Source organism: Macrobrachium rosenbergii, chromosome 8, assembly GCF_040412425.1.
Source record: "Macrobrachium rosenbergii isolate ZJJX-2024 chromosome 8, ASM4041242v1, whole genome shotgun sequence".
Classification (NCBI taxonomy): domain Eukaryota; kingdom Metazoa; phylum Arthropoda; class Malacostraca; order Decapoda; family Palaemonidae; genus Macrobrachium; species Macrobrachium rosenbergii.
In genome coordinates, this window is record NC_089748.1 from 12689263 (window position 1) to 12709884 (window position 20622).

Here is a 20622-nt window from a genome sequence, read left to right on the forward strand (position 1 = left end):
TCTTCTAGTTCTGGTGATTTGAGTGCGGACAAGAGGCGCTGCAAATGATTCTTAGATTCATCACATCCTCAAAACCACCATTCAGATGACGTTGGCCACTGTTATGATCCTTCCGTTAAGAGGTCACAAAGAGGCCAGTTGCAGCCTGGCCTTCTTGTGGTTTCGGCTGTGGACCCTTCTTCACCCTGCCCTGATCCATCTCGTTTTCTCCCACATGGGACAGTCAGAGGCCTTCTCTCCTGAGTCGCCTGCCCCTGGCCCAAGCACCAACAAACTCTCAGGCACCCCATAGCAAACTTCCAAACACCTGTCTCTCTCGAGAACTCAGCCACTTTCTGAGTGCCCAGTGCCAGTACCAAGCGTAGCATCAACTCTTCAGTACCTGTCCACCCTCCTCTGGTGTGAGCGCCTGCTCCCAACCATATTGCTTTTCTTCAGTCTGCTCGGGACCACCGGTCTCTGTCACATAAGCTTTAGTTCAGACGATCCTTCATTGGTTCCGATGCATTGCAGTTTGTTAAAAAGGATTAACAGGCTTGCTGAAGAAAGCTCTGCTTCCCAAGACTTCGTTCTTTTTGGTGTGATCTCATCCAGGGCCAGCAGGACTGGGCTCCCAGATGGTGCTCTTAGGTCACTCAAGAAGTCATTTAAGGAGATGGGAGACTGGCTTTCAGCTAAAAGAGAACTGGGGAAAGCATCTTTCACTTTTCTTCCTTCTTACCTAGTTCGTAGGAGGTACTTATCCTACATAACCGGAGAAGCTCCTTCTTTGGGAGTTGCTGCCTCCTCCCAAGGGGACTTCTCTGGTCTCATTGATTCTTCTCGATGTTCTGTGTTTTCGTTGGTGAAGATTATGTTTTCGTTTGCAGAACTAGACCACCTTGTCAAAGATGTGTTCAAGGTGTTTGAAGTTTTTAATTTCTCGACTGGACAGTGGGGTTCTGGCGAGAAAGATAAGATTGTCAAGAGGTATTGTCAAATATCGCCTTGGACTGTTGGAGTCATATCCTGCAGGACAGGCCATTAGGCATAGCTCTTTAGGGAAGGCTTGCCTCTCTTTTTTCTCTTGGTGTTTTGAAGAAGAGGAAGCTCTGGTGCTCCTTTACCACTAAGTCACTCAGACCTTACAAATTCGGCCCAGGATTGTTTTTGCCTCTGGACCACTTTACCTGCTCCTTAGGGCAGTGGTTGAGAAAATTTGCATCTGACTTGCATAAGTCACGCAGGATTTGTTGTCTAATCTCCAACGTCCCAAAGATTCTACTTCCTTGCACTAAGATGCCCCCTCCACTCCAGCAGCAGTCCCATCATGGAGGTAGGCCCAGATTGCAGTCTAGGACCCAACTCTATGTCTGTTTCATGATCAGGTCCATCAAGAAGGTCCCAGCCAAGACAGTGCCCAAGAAGTGAGGTGAGGTCCATACACCAGTAGGAGCCAGACTAATACAGTTTTGGGAGAAGTGGATGATCAGAGGAACAGAGTCGTGGATCATCAAGGTTCTAAAGGAGGGCTACATCATCCCGTTCCTGGAGGGCCCCCACCATTTGTCACCTGTCCCATCACATTGGTGACTTACTCAAAAGGCTCAGAGAGAAATTTGGCCCCTCTGGAGGAGGTGTCCTCCCTCATCTAAAACATCGCCATAGAACAGGTCGAGAACTCCAACACAGAGGGCCTCTACAACCATCTCTTTGTGGTTCCGAAAGCTTCAGGTTGGGCTGGAGACCAGTCCTATATATAAACACCCTCAATCGCTTTGTCCAGAAGACGAAGTGCAAGATGGAGACAAACCATTCGGTCCTCTCATCCACAGTGGGACGACTGGATGATAACTTGATATGCTGGATGCATACGTCTACTTCCCAATCTATCCAGACTCCAGGAAGTATCTAAGGTTCGTCTTTCAGGACAAAGTATATCAGTTTCGGGCCCTTTCCTTCGGCCTTTCTACGGCCCCTTAAGAATTCACATGAATCCTCACTCCTCTCGCAAAATGGCTCCATCTAATAGGGATAAACGTCATTCTGTATCTGGACGACTGCCCGCTTCAATCCCCTTCAAAGGAAAAGTGTATGAAGGACTTGCACAAGATTCTTCTCCTCACCCAGGAATTGGGTCTTCTCATCAATCTCCAGAAGTCCCAGTTGACCCTGTTGCAAGAGATTCTCTATTTGGGGATGACCTCAACTCTCTGACTTTTTGGGCTTTGTTTTTTGTCTCCCAAGAGAATTTCCAGCTGCCTTCAGGTGGTCCACAGTTTTCTAGCCTTCTTGTCCTGCTTGGCTCAGCAGTGGATGAGCCTCTAGGGACTCCAGCATCCATTGACATGTTTGTCAAGTTAGGCAGATTGCATATGAGAGGTCTTCAATTATTTATAAAGGTCAGTTGGGAAAGAAAACACAGATGGACTCCTACATATTTCCGATCACCCCGTATATCAAATCAGACCTGCAATGGTGGCTCTCCGAAGAAAGACTTTCAGATGGGAAGTCCCTTCAGCCTCTGAGCCCTGACCTAGACTAGTATTCAGACACCTCAGACATAGGCTGAGAAGCCCTGCTGAGGAATCAGGAGGTATCTGGTACGTGGACCCCAGAGCATCAAGTCTATGCATAAATGTCAGAGAACTGAAGGCTGTTCATCTAGGTCTTCAGTATTTCTCTGCAACAAGACAGTAGTAGTGCAGTGCATGTGGACAATACCATGGCCTTAGCCTATATCCAGAAACAAGGCGACACTCACTCCTTCTCTCTCTACCAGGCAGCAAGAGATCTACTCTTGTGGGCGGATCAGAATCGAGTGACTCTGGTCACCCGGTTTATCCAGGGGAAATTAAATGTTTTGGCAGATGAGCTGAGCTATCGGAAGCAGGCCCTTCCCACCAAATGGACCCTGGATCCCCTGGTCTGTCTGGATCTGTGGAAACTATGGGGCAAACCAACGTTAGACCTGTTTGCCACCCAGGAACCATCGCCTTCCTCTCTTTTACTCCTCAGCCCTGGATCATCTTGCATGGGCAACAGCTGCTATGTTGCAAGACTGGTCCAATCTGGGTCTTTATGCCTTTCCACCTTTCTGCCTGGTCAGTGGGGTAATAAACGAATTTCAAACTCGTCACAACGTAACTACAGCCCTCATAGCCCCATTTTGGCCCCTGAAGGAGTGGTTCCCAGATCTTCTATGGTTATTGGTGGTTTTCCCAAGACTTCTTCCCCAAAAACCACATTTACTCAAATAGCCCCACTTCAGGAGACACCACCAAGGGTTGTCCAATTTTGCTTTGACAGGCTTCAGACTGTCCACAAGCATGTCAGAGCAAAAGTTTTTTCAAGGGGAGCTGCAGAGGTTATTGCATGATGCAGGCTTAACTCTTCTAGCCTCATCTACCAGGCTAAGTGGGCAGTGTTCCATTGATGGTGCATCAACCGTAATGTCGCTTCTTCTGTGACATCTATAACTCAGATTGCTGATTTCCTCCTATATCTGAGGAGCTCTAGAAATTTGTCTTCTTCCACCATTAATGGGTATTGAGGTATGCATAGCTCAGTTTTTAAACATAGAGGCGTGGATCTTTCGTCAAACTTGGATCTTAACAACCTCATCAGGTCCTTTGATATGTCCAAGCAGCGGAAAGACGATCTGGTCTCTTGGAGCCTGGATGTAGTATTGAAGTGGCTAAGAGGTCCTTCTTTTGAACCCCTTCATTCTGCCTCTCTGAGGAATCTCACTTGTAAGACACTATTTCTCATTGCTTTAGCTACCGCTAAATGTATTAGTGAGATTCAAGCCATCGATAAAAGGGTAGGTTTTCCCGAGGAGACGCAGTTTGCTCCTTTACCCTAGGTATTTTAGCCAAGAACGAGGACCCAACCAAGCCCTGGCCTTGTTCTTTTACCATTAAGAATTTAGTGGACATCCTTAGCTCTGAGGTATTTACCTGAACAGGACTGAAAAGATCGGAGGTCCATCCAATAACCTCTGGTGTTCAGTTAAGAATGCATCTCGTCCTCTGACTAAGAATGCATTGTCATTCTTCTTGAGGGACTTAATGTCTGAGGCACATTCACTGATTCAAGAGGATATTTTGCCTACATTTAAAGTGAAAGCTCATGACATCAGAGCAGTATCTACCTCTTTAGCTTTCAGGTACAATATGTCCTTATCTTCCATTCTCCAGTTGACCTACTGGAAGTGCAAGTCTATTTTGCATCTCGCTATTTAAAGGAGGTGGAAACAGTGTTTGATAATTGCGGTACCTTGGGGCCGTTATCGGTGGCTGGCATGGTATTAGGGGAGGATTCATAGGAGGCACTCTTTTTCTCATACTATCCTTTCACCTTGGTATAGGGTTTCGAGTTTTTGGGAGCCCGGGGGTACAGTGTACTTTGGAGTACTCACCAGTCTTAGTGGATGGGTTGTGGTGTTTTCAGAGTAGGTGACAGCGTTGTCTGGTTGTTTTAAATTTGGTACTGGTTTTAAATTTGGTATTGCTTCCAGGGCAAGGGCACTTTTGTATGCTTTGCTAGCCATCAGGCCTATCCTCCACTGCAAAGCTTCCACTGAAGTAGAGGCAACCTACGGCTCTGTCGCCACACCACTACAGGTTAAGATGAGCTCCAGCCAGAGGCATTACTCACCTCCAGTAGCTCTCTTACCAGGGAAGGAAACAACAAGCATTGTATCAGTGGTGGCCAAATATTCTGTTTTAAAATCATTACCATGCTTTAATGTTTTGGAGTAGAATATGTCCACGTATCCCACCTCCTTTCAATGTGGGGTTCATCTATGTCATTACTTAGTATGTTACTTATATGAAAATGATATTTTCGTAATAAAATTAAGTTTCATATATACTTACCAAGTAATTACAGAATTGGGGCCAACCCTCCTCCCCTCTCATGGACAAACAAAGTGAGCTTATTGGCCAGGTTGTTCCTAGTGTTCCTCGTAAGTGGGCGGGCTTGTCACCTACACGAAACAATAGAATCGCTACCGCACATTTTTAAAAAGGCTGCCGCATGAATAGAAATGTTAGGTATGTAATTACTTGGTAAGTATATATGAAACATAATTTTATTATGAAAATATCATATTTCTTAATAATTGCTTCCTGTTTTGTCATTACACAGCATGCCATTTCTTATAAACAACACAGAATACAATGAACATTACTTAGCACAAAATTAAATCCAAACTATGCAGTATACTATATATAAAATGTATGAAAAAATAGAAGATGAAAATTCTCTCTCTCTCTTTCTCTCTCTAAATGTGTGAAATCTGTACATCATCTGAAACATATCTTAAGGTACTAGAGCTTAGGCTGTTATACATCATTGGTTGAAACGTGGTAACTATGTAAAGCACTATATTTAATGATTAACAGAATCATATTAACCACATTCTATCAAGAGATATTAACTTTATCATGTATTGTGCGTCAAGTTCATGCCTTGAATATGAGCATGGTGAGTTCTCTAAGTTATGAAAATCAACCTGTGAGTACTCGAGAGTGTGGTAGTGGTGAAAGCGAGGCTTGAAATCTGGACATAACCTCCTGGAAAGACGCGATTTCTGTTCAACTTTTTTTTAGCCTTCTCATTTCTGTGTAAGTAGTGTAAGTCTTTATTTTAGTAAATGAAAAAATTCAAGTATTTACAGTGGGATTTTTAATTTACTCTTTCAACCCTATGAATGTCAGGCTTGGCCTTTGCTTATGTTTTTCTCAACTGCAGACAATATCTGCAGTACGTGTGTGACAGTATTTTGAACTCAATAGTTAACCCCTAAGGGACGGCATAATTTATCAATGTGCAGCACCCCAGACCGGGGAAACTTTGAGGTCAGCAAAATAAAAAAAAATCACATCAATGGAAAGAGGATGACACGTACATTCACACTGTATAAATACAAAAATTCTAAAAAATTTTCCGTACCTTCCACGAGAAGTTGAAAATGACTATTTACAATCCCTTGTGGGGCCTCATTTACAAGACAGTCGTAAATTTTACCAACTTATATATGTTTTTTTATAATAAATAAGTTTTTTGGATTTTGTAAAATTATTACTGCTCACACAATATCAAAACAGATAAGAAATAAAAGCAGTAACAAATTTTTTGCATATTTGTTGTAAAATATGCATGCAAATTTACGAGAAGGAAGATTCTTTTACATGCTTTTTCTAATATTTCCTTGCAATTTTCTTTGTAAAATTACATTTACAACCAACATACTATCGTAAAAGACAAAAACAAAAAACAATAGCAACCCCTTCGTATGTTTACAAGCAAATTTACAAAAAGACTCGTGAGAGAGAGAGATGCAGTACCTTGCCCCTTGAAGTCACAAGCATTACTGATACTGGCCTAACTCTCACGTCTGTATAAAAGTTACCATTAGTGAATTTATAGCATATAGAAGTATTGGCACCTTTGTTTCGAATCATTATTACCATAACAGTGGTGCGTAATTCTGCTTTGCACAGAAGCTCAATCCGTCCACCTCCCCAAACCTGTTTTACTTCACACTGAAGCTCAATCCATCCACTAAGGGTTAATCATAAAAAATTATAAATTACTATGGCTCGGCATGTAAGTTATATGCATGATATAAAGTACTGGAACGTGCAGTTGTACAGTTTGAGCCTTCAAGATATGTGTAAGAAAGATGCATAAGAAAGAGATGCAGTGGTGACAGGTATTGTCAGATTATTGTCTATATGAATGTTTACTGTTATTTTTATAAGATTGATTGTGTTGTATTCAAGAAAACAGTAATGTGATATAAATACAAAGTGGATATTTGGAAGAATGTCTTGTTAGCTTATTATTGTACTTATCTGAAATATATGGAAACGGAATTGCTATGGAAAGTGACAATATGTTTTTACAATTTTATTTGGTGTAAATTTGTCTTTTTTTTTTGTCTTCCAGACCAGTGGATCATCCCTTGCTCTAGGAAGCTCAGTGGCTTCTCATGATAAGTCAGCAGCAATCAATATTCCTGCTTCCTTTAATGAGCATCGAACTTATTCTCAGTCATTTGGAGCGCTAAATGTTGAAGGTGAATGTAGTCTTTTTTTTTATATATGATAATTCCTTCTTATTTATGATATATATAAAGCATTTTTTGTTTGTTAATTGTTAATAGTTACAATTTATTTATCATATAGTATTGAATTGTAGGTCTTCCTGATAAACTTTCAGGAACATTGCATGTAAAATTTATCAGTACTCAGATCATAAGCTCCAAATAGCGGGGTGACAACTACAAAGTGCCTTCCACAGCACATGGTAGATAGTACTAAAGGTTCTTTCCAGTAACTTATCAACCTCTAGCTATGTTGCTTTCTGTCATTTATTCTTCATCCATGCTTTATGGTCTCGTTTCATATTGCTGGCCAACTTTGACTGTACCCTGTTCCAGCTGTGACCTCTAGCAATTAGCTCAGTGGATCTATTTAACAAATAGAACATAAGTCATGATCATTTATGGTAACTACAGGCAGTGTACCTTGTGTGGTACTGTGTAGGCTTTCCTAAATGTTCATTGCAGCTTTCCTTTGGACTCCAGCTTTATTGCTCTCTGCCTTTTACTTGTCTTCCATTCCTTTTTGTCTCATTTCTTCCTGCTGTCAAACTTCTTTATAATTTTTAATCAGTGTTCACCTGTTAAGTAATATTTTTATAACATTGTTTTTGTCTTTATTTTCACCTTTTGAATAACATAAGAACAAATAGGGCTTAATGGTTTCCCCATAGGGACTTAGCAAATACAGTTTGCCATGGTGGTACACCATATATTGCACCAAAGATACTGTGCACTATCCTTTCATCACCCATTGGTTACCATCAGTTTCTTTAAATGTAACTGTCCAATTTCCTTAAATGTACCTTGCTCCAATTTGCACACTTCATGTGAGAATAAATCAACTGAAGAGTGTCCTTTTATTCCTGTAATATGGGGTATTGATCTCATTATCTACTTTACAACAGTAATCATAGTGATATCTTGTATTGTTTCACCTTATTATTATTATTATTATTATTATTATTATTATTATTATTAGAAAGAAGATCCTCTTTGAGGCAAGTTTTGTTGAATAAAATGGCTGCATTTTGCAAATTGATTTTATACTGAGTTTTCTTAATTCTTCTAATAATTCACTTATCCTGCACATCAGTATTAGTCAATAATTGTCCAATGTTCATATTTTGATGGATGAAACAGCGTATTTCTTAAAGCAGAAATTCTTTATTTTAAAGTATTACAGCAGGTTACTGAAACCTGGGATGTAAATCCGTAGATTCTCCTGATGGTATTTTCAATGGTATTTCTTCTTTTTACTTTTCTGATATGTGTCTGGTATTTTTAGTACTTTTTCTGTCAACATGTTTCGATCAGCTCGATGGTCACCTTCTGGACGTTGGGATGAGTCTGGAGACACAGAGCGCTCATGGCGGTATATATAGTGGGTCTCAGATCAGGTCGATTTTTCATTGGCTGCCTGAGGCGATTCTCCTCGGGCGAAGTCTCCTCTCACGTGGTGATGGTTGTATGCAGTGTTGCGTTTGTGCGCTGGAGTGCACGTTAATGAGTGTATTATTTCATGGGTTGCTGCCCGCAGGTGGACATTCGTGATTGGTTCGCTCATCCAGGGTGCCAGTAGGTGCTGCCCTTCGCGCCGATGTCGGAAGGAGGAAGGTCTCCTGTGTGGTATTGAGACTCAGCTTCTCTCTCCCGATGTGTAGGGCTTCCAGGAGGTGTAGGCGGTGATGGTCGGTTGCTTGATCTATTATCTCTATGTTAGGGATAATGTCATTCCTTTTTATTCTCAGGTTATGGGCAGTCCTGGCGTGATTAAGTATGGTACCGTCCTGGGCATGACAGGAGATCCCCTTGGAGAAGCGCATGGTAGTCATACCGATGTAAGAGCTGAGGCTCTCTCAGACAGGGCAGTTGTATCGGTAGACTACATTGGTTTTCTTTAAGGGATCCTGCTTGAGGGAGGCTGGGTTATTTCTCATCACCAGGCTGCTGGTTTTCTTATTCCTGTAGAATATGACGAGTTTAATTTTCTTATCGGAGTCGGACGGGCTGACGTTACCTTCAGTGATGGTCCTGAGGGCGCATTCGTCTTCTTTATATCCTTTATGGAATTTTCTTTGGTAGAAAAGTTTGATGTCATCAGAGGTGCTAGGGCGAGGTTCCTGATGGTACCATCTGTTCATGGCTCCTCTAATGTACTTGTCTACCTCCCGATTCGTGTGTCCATTATCGATGAGGATCTGAGCAGCACGTTCCAGCTCTCCATGGGTGTCAGTCCAGGAGGAGAAGTGCGAGAGAGCTCTTCTGACGAAGACGATAATGGCGGATTGCTTATATCTCTAGGGGCACTCACTCTCTCCATTTACACACATGCCCAGATTCGTAGGTTTCGTATAAACCTTCGTGATGAAGCGCTCTTCCTGTTGCTCGATGAGGATGTCAAGGAAGGGGAGGCGATGATCATGGCTGTATTCAATTGTGAAATTGAGACAGCTGTGGGTGTGGAAGGCATGCCTCAAGCTCTCTGTTTCTTCACTCGACGCAGCGCTGACTAAGGTGTCGTCGATGTACCCTATGTACACTTGCGGCTTTCTTGTATTGTTAAAAACCCTCTTCTCATTGGTGCCCATGTAAAAATTCGTGAAGAGGACTCCAAGGGGAGAACCCATCGCTACACCGTCAATTTGGGTGTACATATTATGTCCTCTGTGGGTGGAGAAAGGGGCCTTTTTGGTACATATCTCCAGGAGGGCACAGAGGGCGTGCTCGGGGATGTTCAATGATGAAGTAGTGGGGTCCCTATACACACAATCCAAAATTATTTGATAGTTCAAACACAAAAAAAAACTCTAAAAATGCTTATACCTGAGTATTTCAATAGTTTTATCACAAAAAGTGCATTTAGTCATGAAAATGAGATGAAAATACAGTTATTAGTGAAAAATACCACGAATTGGCGAATTTTCTGCGAATAATGAGTATATGTTCCATAGAGAAATCTCTGCGAATAGGCGAGTCCGTGAATCATGAAAATGCGAATATCGTGGCATTTACTGTATTATTATTATTATTATTATTATTATTATTATTATTATTATTGAAAAGGATGGCTGTATTCTACGAATTTATCTTATACAGGATCTTTTCTATTTTCCTTATAATTTGCTTTTCAGACCCAGTGATGTTGGTCAGCAACTGGCGAGTATTCATATTGGAAAAGGACAGTTTTGGGATGTGGGAAGTGTTTTTATTGAAGTAGTCATTCAAAAATCCGTAGATTTCTTCGTGGTCTTGGTTGGTGGTCTAGATTCTTTTTCTATTTCAGGTTGTGGTAATGTTTTGACCAGCTTGATGGTCATCCTCTGGACATGGTTGAGAAGGATCTGGAGAAATAAGCTGCTTGAGTTGGTATTTATAGGGGGATTCTGATTGGTGCTGGATTATGATTGGCTGCCCAGGGTGGGTCGTCTTGGGCAGAGCCTTCTCTCCTGTGTTAATGTTCAAGGCTTGTCTTGCGTGTGAGTGGCATTGTAGTGCTGGGGATGAATGGGAGAATTTCGATCCTCATATGCAGAATTTTGAGTCGCTTGCTTGCTATGGGGGTTGCTTGGTGCAGGTTTCCCTTTGCGCGTGGGGAGGAGAAAGGTTCCCTGCGTAATGTTGAGGGTTGGTTTCTCCTTCTCAATGTGCAATGCTTCCAGGAGGTGCAGGTGGCGGTGGTCCGTAGTTCGGTCAATTATTTCTATATTCGGGATTATATCTTTTCTTGTAATTCTCTGGTTATGGCAGTCCTGGCATGGTTTAAGGTGGCTCCCTCTTGGGCATGGCAGGAAATCTCTTGGAGAAGCACATGGTGGTCATACCGATGTGTGAGCTGAGGCATCCTTGGATGGGACATGAGTACCCGTAGACCACATTGGTTTTCTTCAAGGGGTCCTGCTGAGGGGCAGCTGGATTGTTAAACATCACCAGGCTTCTCGTCTTTTTGCTTTTGTAGTAAATGACCAGATGAATATTCTTAATGGGGTCAGCGGGGCATACATTATCCTTGATGATGTTCTTGAGGGCACGTTCACCTTCTTCATATTTTTTATGGAATTGCCCTTTATAGAATAGCTCTATGCACTCAGGGACATTGGGGCGAGGTTCCTGCCGTTACCATTTATTGATGTTGGTCTTGATAGACTCTTCTATATTCTGGTTTGGATGTCCATTGTCGATGAGGGTCTGGGCTACATATTCCCTTTCTTTGTGTGTCATTCTAGGAGGAGCAGTGTGAGAGGGCCCTCCTGACGTAGACGCTGATGGTGGAGCGCTTATACCTCTCTGGGCACTCGCTCACTCCGTTCACACACATGCCACATCCCAAAATTGCCCTTTTCTGATATGAATATTGGCCAGTTGCTGACCAACATCGCTGAGCCTGAAAAGCAAATTATAAAGAAAATAGAAAAGATCAATAAGACCTGTTTGAGAGAGGGTCTACTTCCATATTATTATTATTATTATTATTATTATTATTATTATTATTATTATTATTATTATTATTATTATTTTTTTTTATTATTATTATTATTATTATTATTATTATTATTATTATTATTATTATTATTATTATTATTATTATTATTATTATTAAACAAGACCTGTTTGTCACATTTCTACACTCTAAGGGCTTACATTAATATGTTCTTGAGGTAGAAATTGGAGCAAGATAAATTTAAAAAAAGCCGTGCAACTGGGTATGAAGAAACCAACTGAAGTAGATGAAAGGTAAAAGGTAGAAAGTAGTGCAGATGGGGCTAAAGGGAAGCTACAAAGAACCTTTAGTGCTGTTTACAGTGCCCTGTTCACCATACACTACAAACAGTACCCTATACAAGTTTTTTTTTTTTGTTTGTTTAGGCTCAGTTACTGCACTTTATAATGATGATGATGATGATTAGTATCATAAATCATATATTTTTGATAGTGTAGTCACGTTTCGTCCTCAAGGAGTGAGTGACCTTCCATGGTCTACCAGCACTCTGTGGTGACCAAACTAATATCAAAGAATTCTCTTCTAGTTGGTTTTTTGGCCAGGTATTGTGTCATAATGATAAACACTATAACATGATGAAGTAGCCTATATAATGGACTCAAAGATGAGAGGGCACTTTTCCTTATCTTCGGCAAAGCTGTTACCCAGTTATTTCCTTTGTCAAAACCTGCTAGCAGAAGAAGTGGCTATTGCACATGCTTAGTGAGTCATATTGTTGACAACAGATGGGCACAAACTACCAAAAAGCATAACTTTCTTTTGGTCAATACCGAATGGTTTACTTCGTTACCAGCACTAAAAAAAATACTTTTTGACTTTTTTCTCCAGTTTCATTAGCGAGGATCATGGAAACATCAAAAATAGCAAAATAAGTGCTTAATATTAAGTTCTAGTTAAAGTTTTAGTTTTAAACTTTTGGAATTGATAATTAATTTGGTGTGAAAGCTGGGGCTAGTTAAAGTTTTAGTTTTAAACTTTTGGAATTGATAATTAATTTGTGTATGAAAGCCGGAACCCCGCGTTTCTTGCCAACATACAGTCAGCGCTTACTCATCGTTGATTGCTAGTTTTGCAAAGCGCAAATTGTTTTAAAGAATTTGTAATTCTAACTAAATGTTTTAACTAAAGGAAATGTTCCACAATTTATCAATAATATAAAAAATCCTTTCAGATTATATGATGTCTACAATAATCTAGGCAGAAAGTGGGACTAATTTAGACCAGATTAACCCTTAATGGATGGGAATCCTCATATGAGTATCTATAACAGGTTTTGGGTGGTGAACAGGAATCTGGATGAATTTAACGAGAAAAATGTTCAAAGCACTTCAATGGGCCATAAATGACTTATGGCAACTATTTAGCTCAGCTTGGGAGAGACATCGATCAGTATGCCTTGAGATTTCAGTGGGGAGTGTACTGCCTCTCTGCCGCTCCAGGACATCTTTTTATTTATTTGCTCTTAAAATATGCCCAGGGATTGATGTTGGTTTTGGTTCTTATCTTTTATGATACTATGTCACCTATAATTGTAATTTTGCAAAGAAATATTGGAAAAAACATGTATACCTCACAAAAAGTTACTGCATCTCCCCATCTCAGTATATTGTACAATAAATATACTCAGAATTTGTTACTGATTTTAGTTCTTATCTGTTATGATATTGTGTGAGCTGCAATTATAATTTTACAAAATAAAATCAAATAAATTATTAGAAAAAACATGCATTGGTAAAATTAACATATTTTTACAAGTGTCTTGTAAAATAGGCCCCACACAGGGTTGTAAATAGTCACTTTCAACCTCCCATGGAAGGTAGGGACAAATTTTTAGTTATTTTTCTTACACCATTTTCATTTGTATATCTTTCTCTTTCCATTGATGTGTTCTTAAATTGGCCAGCCTTAAAGTTTGCCCAGCCTGGGGTGTGCTTGATATATATTTAGGCCATTCCTTAAGGGTTAATAGTGGATGTTGCCTGTAGCCTATAACTTAGGATTACGTATCCTTAAGTGGCCTAGCTTAGACCAAGGACCCTAGGATCAGATAATAACAATATCTGGGCAAAATTAATCGGTAGCCTAGCTGTAAGGCTACATATTAGTAAAATTTTTTCCTTTTATATAAGCCTGTACACTCAACCCCTTCGTCACCGACCTGTTGCATTGCCACACTAATGCTTGCATACTGCATGAGACCCCCTATCAACAGCGAGTATATTAATCATCACTTGCTCCAACTAAATTTTATGTTATTCATATTTTTCCTTTATATTCTTATGTGAAAACACTGTGAATATTTTTTTACTACAGTGGCAAAAAAAAAAATATTAAGGATATTGGAAAAAAGAGGAATATTTAGTGGAAAAAGTAATTGTAGAAATAGAAACAGTTATAAAGTAGTAGAAATAGTAGTAAAGTAGTAGAAATAAAGTAGCAGAAAAAGTAGTTAAGTATTAGTAAAATAATAGTAGTAGCAATAATAATAATAGCAGTACGAGGCATTTTATTCACCCCATTAGCATCAGCAAGCTATAAAAAACATACATCTCATCATGGGTAACAGGCCTCTATAGAAGTCCATTCACCTTACGCTTTCCTGTTGAGTGAAAATACTCCTCTGCTCAAGCAGTCATCCATTCACACAATCTGTTAATTACATCACCACAAAAAAAATAACAAAATGCATCATGTGGGCAGGTGAAATCCGGTGTGTAAGCGGAGATCCCATTGTCACCCTCCGTGAATTTGGGGGATGGGTCTGGGCGCACGTCACAAAATGGATTGCTTATGAACCGCCAACCTTCATTGACAATAGGTTCAATGTCTTCCAAACACTCGTCACTGTCATCCTCTAAGAAGCTATCACCACTATCACTGTAATCATCATCTGATAGATCTGGCAGGTACTCAGACCCTGACTCTGAAACACTATCATCCGACATGACGCTGAAAAACAAAAATAAAAACCATATAAAATAACTGCAATCAAATGAAAAAAAAAACGTTTAGAATTCAAATCCACATGGTTTAAGCACAAAATCTTAATAACCCTTCTCAGATAATAGCCTGAGGCGCACTGGCACCTGTTGGACAATACCCCTCCTAATATCCACATATGAAAATGATGTCACAACATCCATCGGACACTCATTGGCTAGAATGAATAGTGGGTGGAGCTTCAGCACCTCTCTCATACACAATACTGTACTATGCCTGGAACCTGTCCAAGCTTGAGAAAACCGCTTTGCTTTTTGAGGAGGGATGAAAGATGTACAGGCAGTCCCGGTTAACGACGGGCTCGGTTAACAGGATCCGGTTTTATGGCTCTTGTCCAGCAACGAAAATCGGCAATTTTCAGCACCAAAAATTGCTGATTTCCACTTATCGGCACCGATAATTGGGTATTGGCGCCAATACATACCTAACAGAGGCGCCGATAACTGAGAATCGGCGCTTTTCGGTGCCAATAACCCCCAAAAATCGCCGATTTTCGGTTAGCAGCGATTTTCGGTTATCATCACACCCTCAGAAACGGAACCCCGCCGATAACTGGGGACTGCCTGTATAAGTGTACGTTGCGGTCTTTTATTACTGGACCGTAAAAGATGTACATGCGTACGTCCCGATGGTGAAGGGGTTAAGCACGATCTAAATAATCCAGGACTAGGCAGTACATTATATTAAGTTAAGTGATAACTTTTTATGAAGCATCCCGTTATTGGACTAAATCGTCGGCCTAGACCGTGTAACCCAGGACTAGATGAAATAGTAGTCTGTGTTGGATGGGATGGTAGCCTAGCTTTAAGGCTACATACTAAGGTAATTGTGTTTTATGTAACCCATACCCTTAAGTGTGAATTAAATAATCCAGATTAGGAAGAAGCTTAGATTAGAGTAAGTGATGGCCTAGCTACAAGGTTGCATATTAATGAGTTACTGTTTTATATAGTAGAACAAATAGCCTAGGATTGGATATAAACAGTAACCTGGGTTAGACAAAAATTGTAGCATAACTATAAGGTTACATATTAGTAAGTTTCTGTTTTTATATAGCCTATACAATTAAGAGTGATCTATAATAATCTGGAATAGGCAATACCCTATACTAGGCTAAGAAAGAACATTTACCTATTAGTAAAGTTTTTCCTTTTATATAATCCTGTACATGTACTAGGATTCACCTATTTCTGGGCTCGACCTGTGTCACCCGGTGAAATTATCCATTAGCACTAATTTCTAGGTATAAGCATTGCTAAGTATACCAGAGAAAAAGCTAATCACAATGCCAGGGTTACGACCCCTGGATCGAGCGCCATTAGATGGTGTCGGTATACACAAGGGTGAGTGGTTGCCACTACCACAGGCCTCTGTCCTATAGAACTCTCCAATCTCAAAACCCCGAAAAGTGAGGGGCCGTTGCAAACCTCATCCTCCGCATCCAGCCAACCACCACCCCGGCCGCCATCTTGTAAACATTCCAATTTAGCACGCTTCCCATACACACCGCGTTTTTTCTTTGGTGCTGTGTTTTTTGGATTTTTGTGAATTCGACATGTCTACCCACCCAGAATTCCCATCATCTAAGTTGAGTACCATTTCCTTTTGGTTTTTATTACAGAGGCATATTATTTGACTGTTCATTATATTGTTTATCAGGTTAAATAATGCTACGCAGCCAGGCGTGGGCTGTGTCTGCCTCTGCCATGCTTGACCCTCAGTCTTCGCATGTTATTAGCAGGAAGTTCTGCTAGTTTTTATCCATGCTCCATTCCTTGGAGCCTTATTTGTAGAAATTACCATTTCGCTGATCGGAGGCTAGGGAGCCCGTATCTGACTGATCTACGCTAGGGATGTAGGTATTCCCCTCCCCCTTTTTCTGATCATAAATTTCTCCCTTTTCTACTGGTTTCCTTCCTCCACCAGCGAATTGGTACCTTCTAGATGGTGGTATTGTTATGCTCATGATCATAACTGATGTGTACGAGGATGGATGACATGTCTATTCTTGGATTAGTTTATATTTGATTCGGCATCAGAGGCGGCCATCTTGGGTATCCCCGCTTCCCGTATATCGGTTGTTGTTTGGCCCTCTCTGCCGCTGAGTCAGTTTTGTGTTCATCAGTATATATCTTTAAGTATATATAATTTTAAAACTTTTCATCGAATGGTCCCCTTTTTTATGTTAGTACTCTTGATGTCAGGTAGTTTATTTGATTATGTTTAGTCTAGCCTACTCGACCTTCGGAGAGTTAGGCTGGACAGGATAGGCGCCTTTCACGATGCTCATGCTACCTAGCTCACCTGACCAGGCCGTTTTGAGGTTTTGGAGGGAGTTGTTAGGTTTGTGAGGCAGTTCCTCATTCTCTCTTGGCCCACCTGACCAGGCCGTTAGGTTTTGGACGGTGAGGTTAGGCTAGTGAAGGAGTTACTCTTCCCCCTTAGCCCACATGACCAGGCCGCGAGGTCTTGGAGGGTGAGGTTAGAATAGTGAAGGGTCTCCTGTATTCATAGTCTTCCACCTGACCAGGCTGTCGGTTTTGGAGGGTGTGGCCAGGTTATGCGAGGTTCCTCTCCCCCCCCCCTCACCTGTAGCGCTCATCCTGGCCCTCCTGAACAAGCCAAGATGTTTTGGTTTTGGAGGGTAGGCTGGGATCAAAGGTGGCACGGGTTTTTTCGTGTATGTAGCCTAGTCCTTCTTTACCTGATCTGTTAGCTTTTGGCGAGCAACCTAGGCTTCTTCCTAGCAGAGGGAAACTGATCGCTTGCGTTCGGCACCCCGTGGGGAGTTTTCATTCGGCTTCCAGAGGGTGCTACCCACCCGTCTGGTCGGCGTTGCCAGGTTTCCGCCACTCTGCTACCTTTCCCTTATCGGGCGGTGTTTCGTTTGCTCGCTTTCCACAGTTATAGCTGGAGCGTCGAACACTGTCCCAGGGATGCAATCATGAGTTCCGCTATGTTCAGTCTCCGCCAGGTTAGTCGGGTCTTTCGTTGTTATCGTCCATGTTACCACTCCGGTGGGTATGGTTTTCGGTTAGTTGGCGCTCTCCACTATGTGGTTCCCGCCCTGGGCGATTGAGAGTTGGGGCATATACGAACACTCCTTTCCGCCACCTTACGCCGTTTCCATAATATGTGACATAACGAGATTTCAGTGGCAAATCACGGCGGAGTACCATAGCGCCAGACTATCTTAGAGTACTTTTGTTTACATGATTAGTAGTTGGCCATTCTGTAGCATAACCTATGTTTTTTATCTGTACTGCCGGACTCAATTCCGGCGGGTTTTACCTGATGACACGCATGTTTCATCACCCATAAATCTGTGTATTAGTCTTGTACTGCGGATTCAATTCCGCGGTTTTTGCCCGATGACACGCATGTTTCATCACTCATATCTATGTTAAGGTAGCCTAATACCGCGGACCTACTCCGCGGCCTTGCCTTGCGTTACTCATGTACCGCCATTCCACTTACAGATGGTGCGCTGTCAGGAGCCAGGGTGCACAGCGGTTCTCCAACAACCCTGTAGACACGAGGTGTGCAGGTCGCACTCCAGCTGCTTGGTCCACGTTGGGGACCTGATCGTCTGGCACCCAGATGGCTGTGAAGTCTGCTATGCTCTGTACGAGCTAGTGGTGGATGAGTCGGTAAGTTTTAAGAGACCGCTATCCTTTAGTCTCTTTTTGACTTTAATGATTTATATAGACATATAACGGGTAATTGGAGAATATTCTCAGTAAATCCCGCCCTTTCCTACAGTCTGACTGGATCATCCGTGACTCTTCGCTGTTGACCCTGAAGGTCTGGGTCGGCGGATTTGGGAGGAACGTTGCGTCTGGCAACCCTTACGTCTTGTCGGAGGAGATCTGCAATCTCCTCTACTCCGGAGCCCGGATCTCTGCTGCAGTGCCGGCGGAATTGGCCGCCCCTACCATCGAGAGGATCCAGGAGGAGACGCAACCCTCCCAAGAAGACAACCTGTGCGGAGAGGTGACGGAAGAGGTGGCGGCTATCAACATCCACCTCGAACCGATGAGCGTGGACGTGGACCACCAGGTAGAAGGTAAGGTGGTAAGTGAGGCAGGGGAGAGAGTTTTGGTAGTCTCCTTTTTGTTCCCCTTCTTCTTCTTCTTCTTCCTTTCAAGGGTTTCCTAAACCAGCTATCCTTGAGGACAGATCTAGGTCCGTTGTCCCCAAGGTGAAATCCTTGAAAAAGAAGGACTTACCAAAGTCCTCTAGACCTAAAAGGTCTAATCCGTCAGCTCCCTTGGGGTCGTCACTGGCTCTTAATCCAGTGGCGTCCACTAGTAAGGCTACTCCCCTGTCCAAAGGGTCGAGATCCAGGGTATCCAAGGCTAATCCTCCACAGCCTAACTTTGACCCTGAGGCCTTTGCCGAACTTCTGATGCAGAAGTTGGACTCTAGGGTTGAAGCTAGGATTCAAGACCTTTCTTCCCAGCTTGCTTCAAGCTTGGAGACCTCTGGTCAGTCGGTGCTGTCATTGGCACAAAGGATGCAGGCCCAGGAGAGCTTGCTCTCCGGATGTATTCAATCCGGAGCAGTACAGCACTCTCACGTTGTTCCGGATGCCTCCAGACTGCCCCCCTTTGATAAGGGGAACCCGTATGGCTGGCTCTTCACTCCCCTGCATAATGATACCCTGACCATCGAGGGCTTGGGCACTCGGCGTCTGGAAGAACTGGAGTTCTTTCCACCCGACCTGGTGCCTCCCTACCCAGGCTATGCCAGGCTAACAGAGGAAGCCTGGATTAGATCAGACAAGGTCCCGAAGGAAACAGTTATCTTTCCTAGGGACCAAGCCCAATCCACCCTGATGCGCACTCTCACTGACTGGGAGTGCGAGAATATAAGCTTACTCCCTTTAAAGGGACTTTTACGATGTTTGCAGTAGGTGACTCCATCCCTACCCCCCTGCACGACTAAGATAGCAGTGTTGACTAGTCAGGCGGGAATAGAGGGCAAACCGCTGCCTCAACTCCGGGAGACAGATCCCACCTCCCTTCTTTTCCCCGGGGATTTGGAATTCTGGTCGGGAGCTCCAGCTACGTTCACGGTGGGTAAACTCGACCCTGAGTGTGCCTCCACCCTGTTCAGTGAACAGCTTCCCAGGATTCCGGAGGCCCTTCTGAAGGCGGAGTTTGAGGCTAAATGCAGGTTGGGTCGCTCCCTGCATTCCATCACCATTACAGGGGTAACAGCGTTAACTTACGCTGACGAACCTCTGTTCCAGGTCTTGACGAAATCACTGCTAGCGTCATTTCAATTGGACCTGTATGACTTTGTAGTGGCGAGACAAAACTGCAGGAAGCATATCTTCGCAGACGCCACTATTAGACATGAGCCCAATAGACTCATGAAGAGTTCTATCTGGGGACCTAACATTTTCCCTGAGGATGAGGTCAACAGTGTTCTGGCGGAGGCAACCAGAGCAAATCAAAGTCTTCACTCCCGCTGGGGTCTCCCTTTTAAAAGGAAATTCACCGAGACCTCCGGACCTCAATCCAGGGAAAAGAAAAGGTTCAGAAAATATAGGAAACTCCAGGCTCAAACTATGCTTCAGGCTGTACCGGTCTCTCAGATCGGACAGCCTTCCACTTCCAAAGCTCAGCCTCAGCAGCAGTTCGTACTGATGCAGCCGGCTCAGCAAACCCCTGCTCCGCCAGCCTTCGTAGCGTCCCCAGCCTTCAACGCTTCATTTGAAAGCCAAGGGGCGTTTCGAGGCTACAACAGGCATGCGAGGGGGAGCAGAGCCAGAGCTGCCTACAGAGGTAGGGCTTCAACTAGACCTCTCTCCCGTGGAAGAGGAGGCCGAGGAGGCAGAGGAAGTAAGTCCTCTTCCATCCAATGAGTCTCCTCAGGTAGGCGGGAGGTTATATCTCTTCCGGGACCATTGGACCTTCAGTCCGTGGGCCTACAGCATAATTTCAAAAGGTCTGGGATGGAGCTGGAGCAGAGGGCCTCCTCCACCAGTCAGATTCCATCAACCTCCATCCAAAGACTTACTGGA

At 42.8% G+C, this 20622-nt stretch overlaps 1 protein-coding gene across 1 annotated transcript in view; it reads left to right on the forward strand.

Moving 5' to 3' along the window:
- Iml1 (GATOR complex protein Iml1) overlaps positions 1 to 20622 on the forward strand; it is a 596567-nt gene that overhangs the window by 106872 nt on the left and 469073 nt on the right. The window contains 1 exon segment of the mRNA XM_067107292.1: positions 6937 to 7066. Within this exon segment, the coding sequence (XP_066963393.1) occupies positions 6937 to 7066 (130 nt within the window).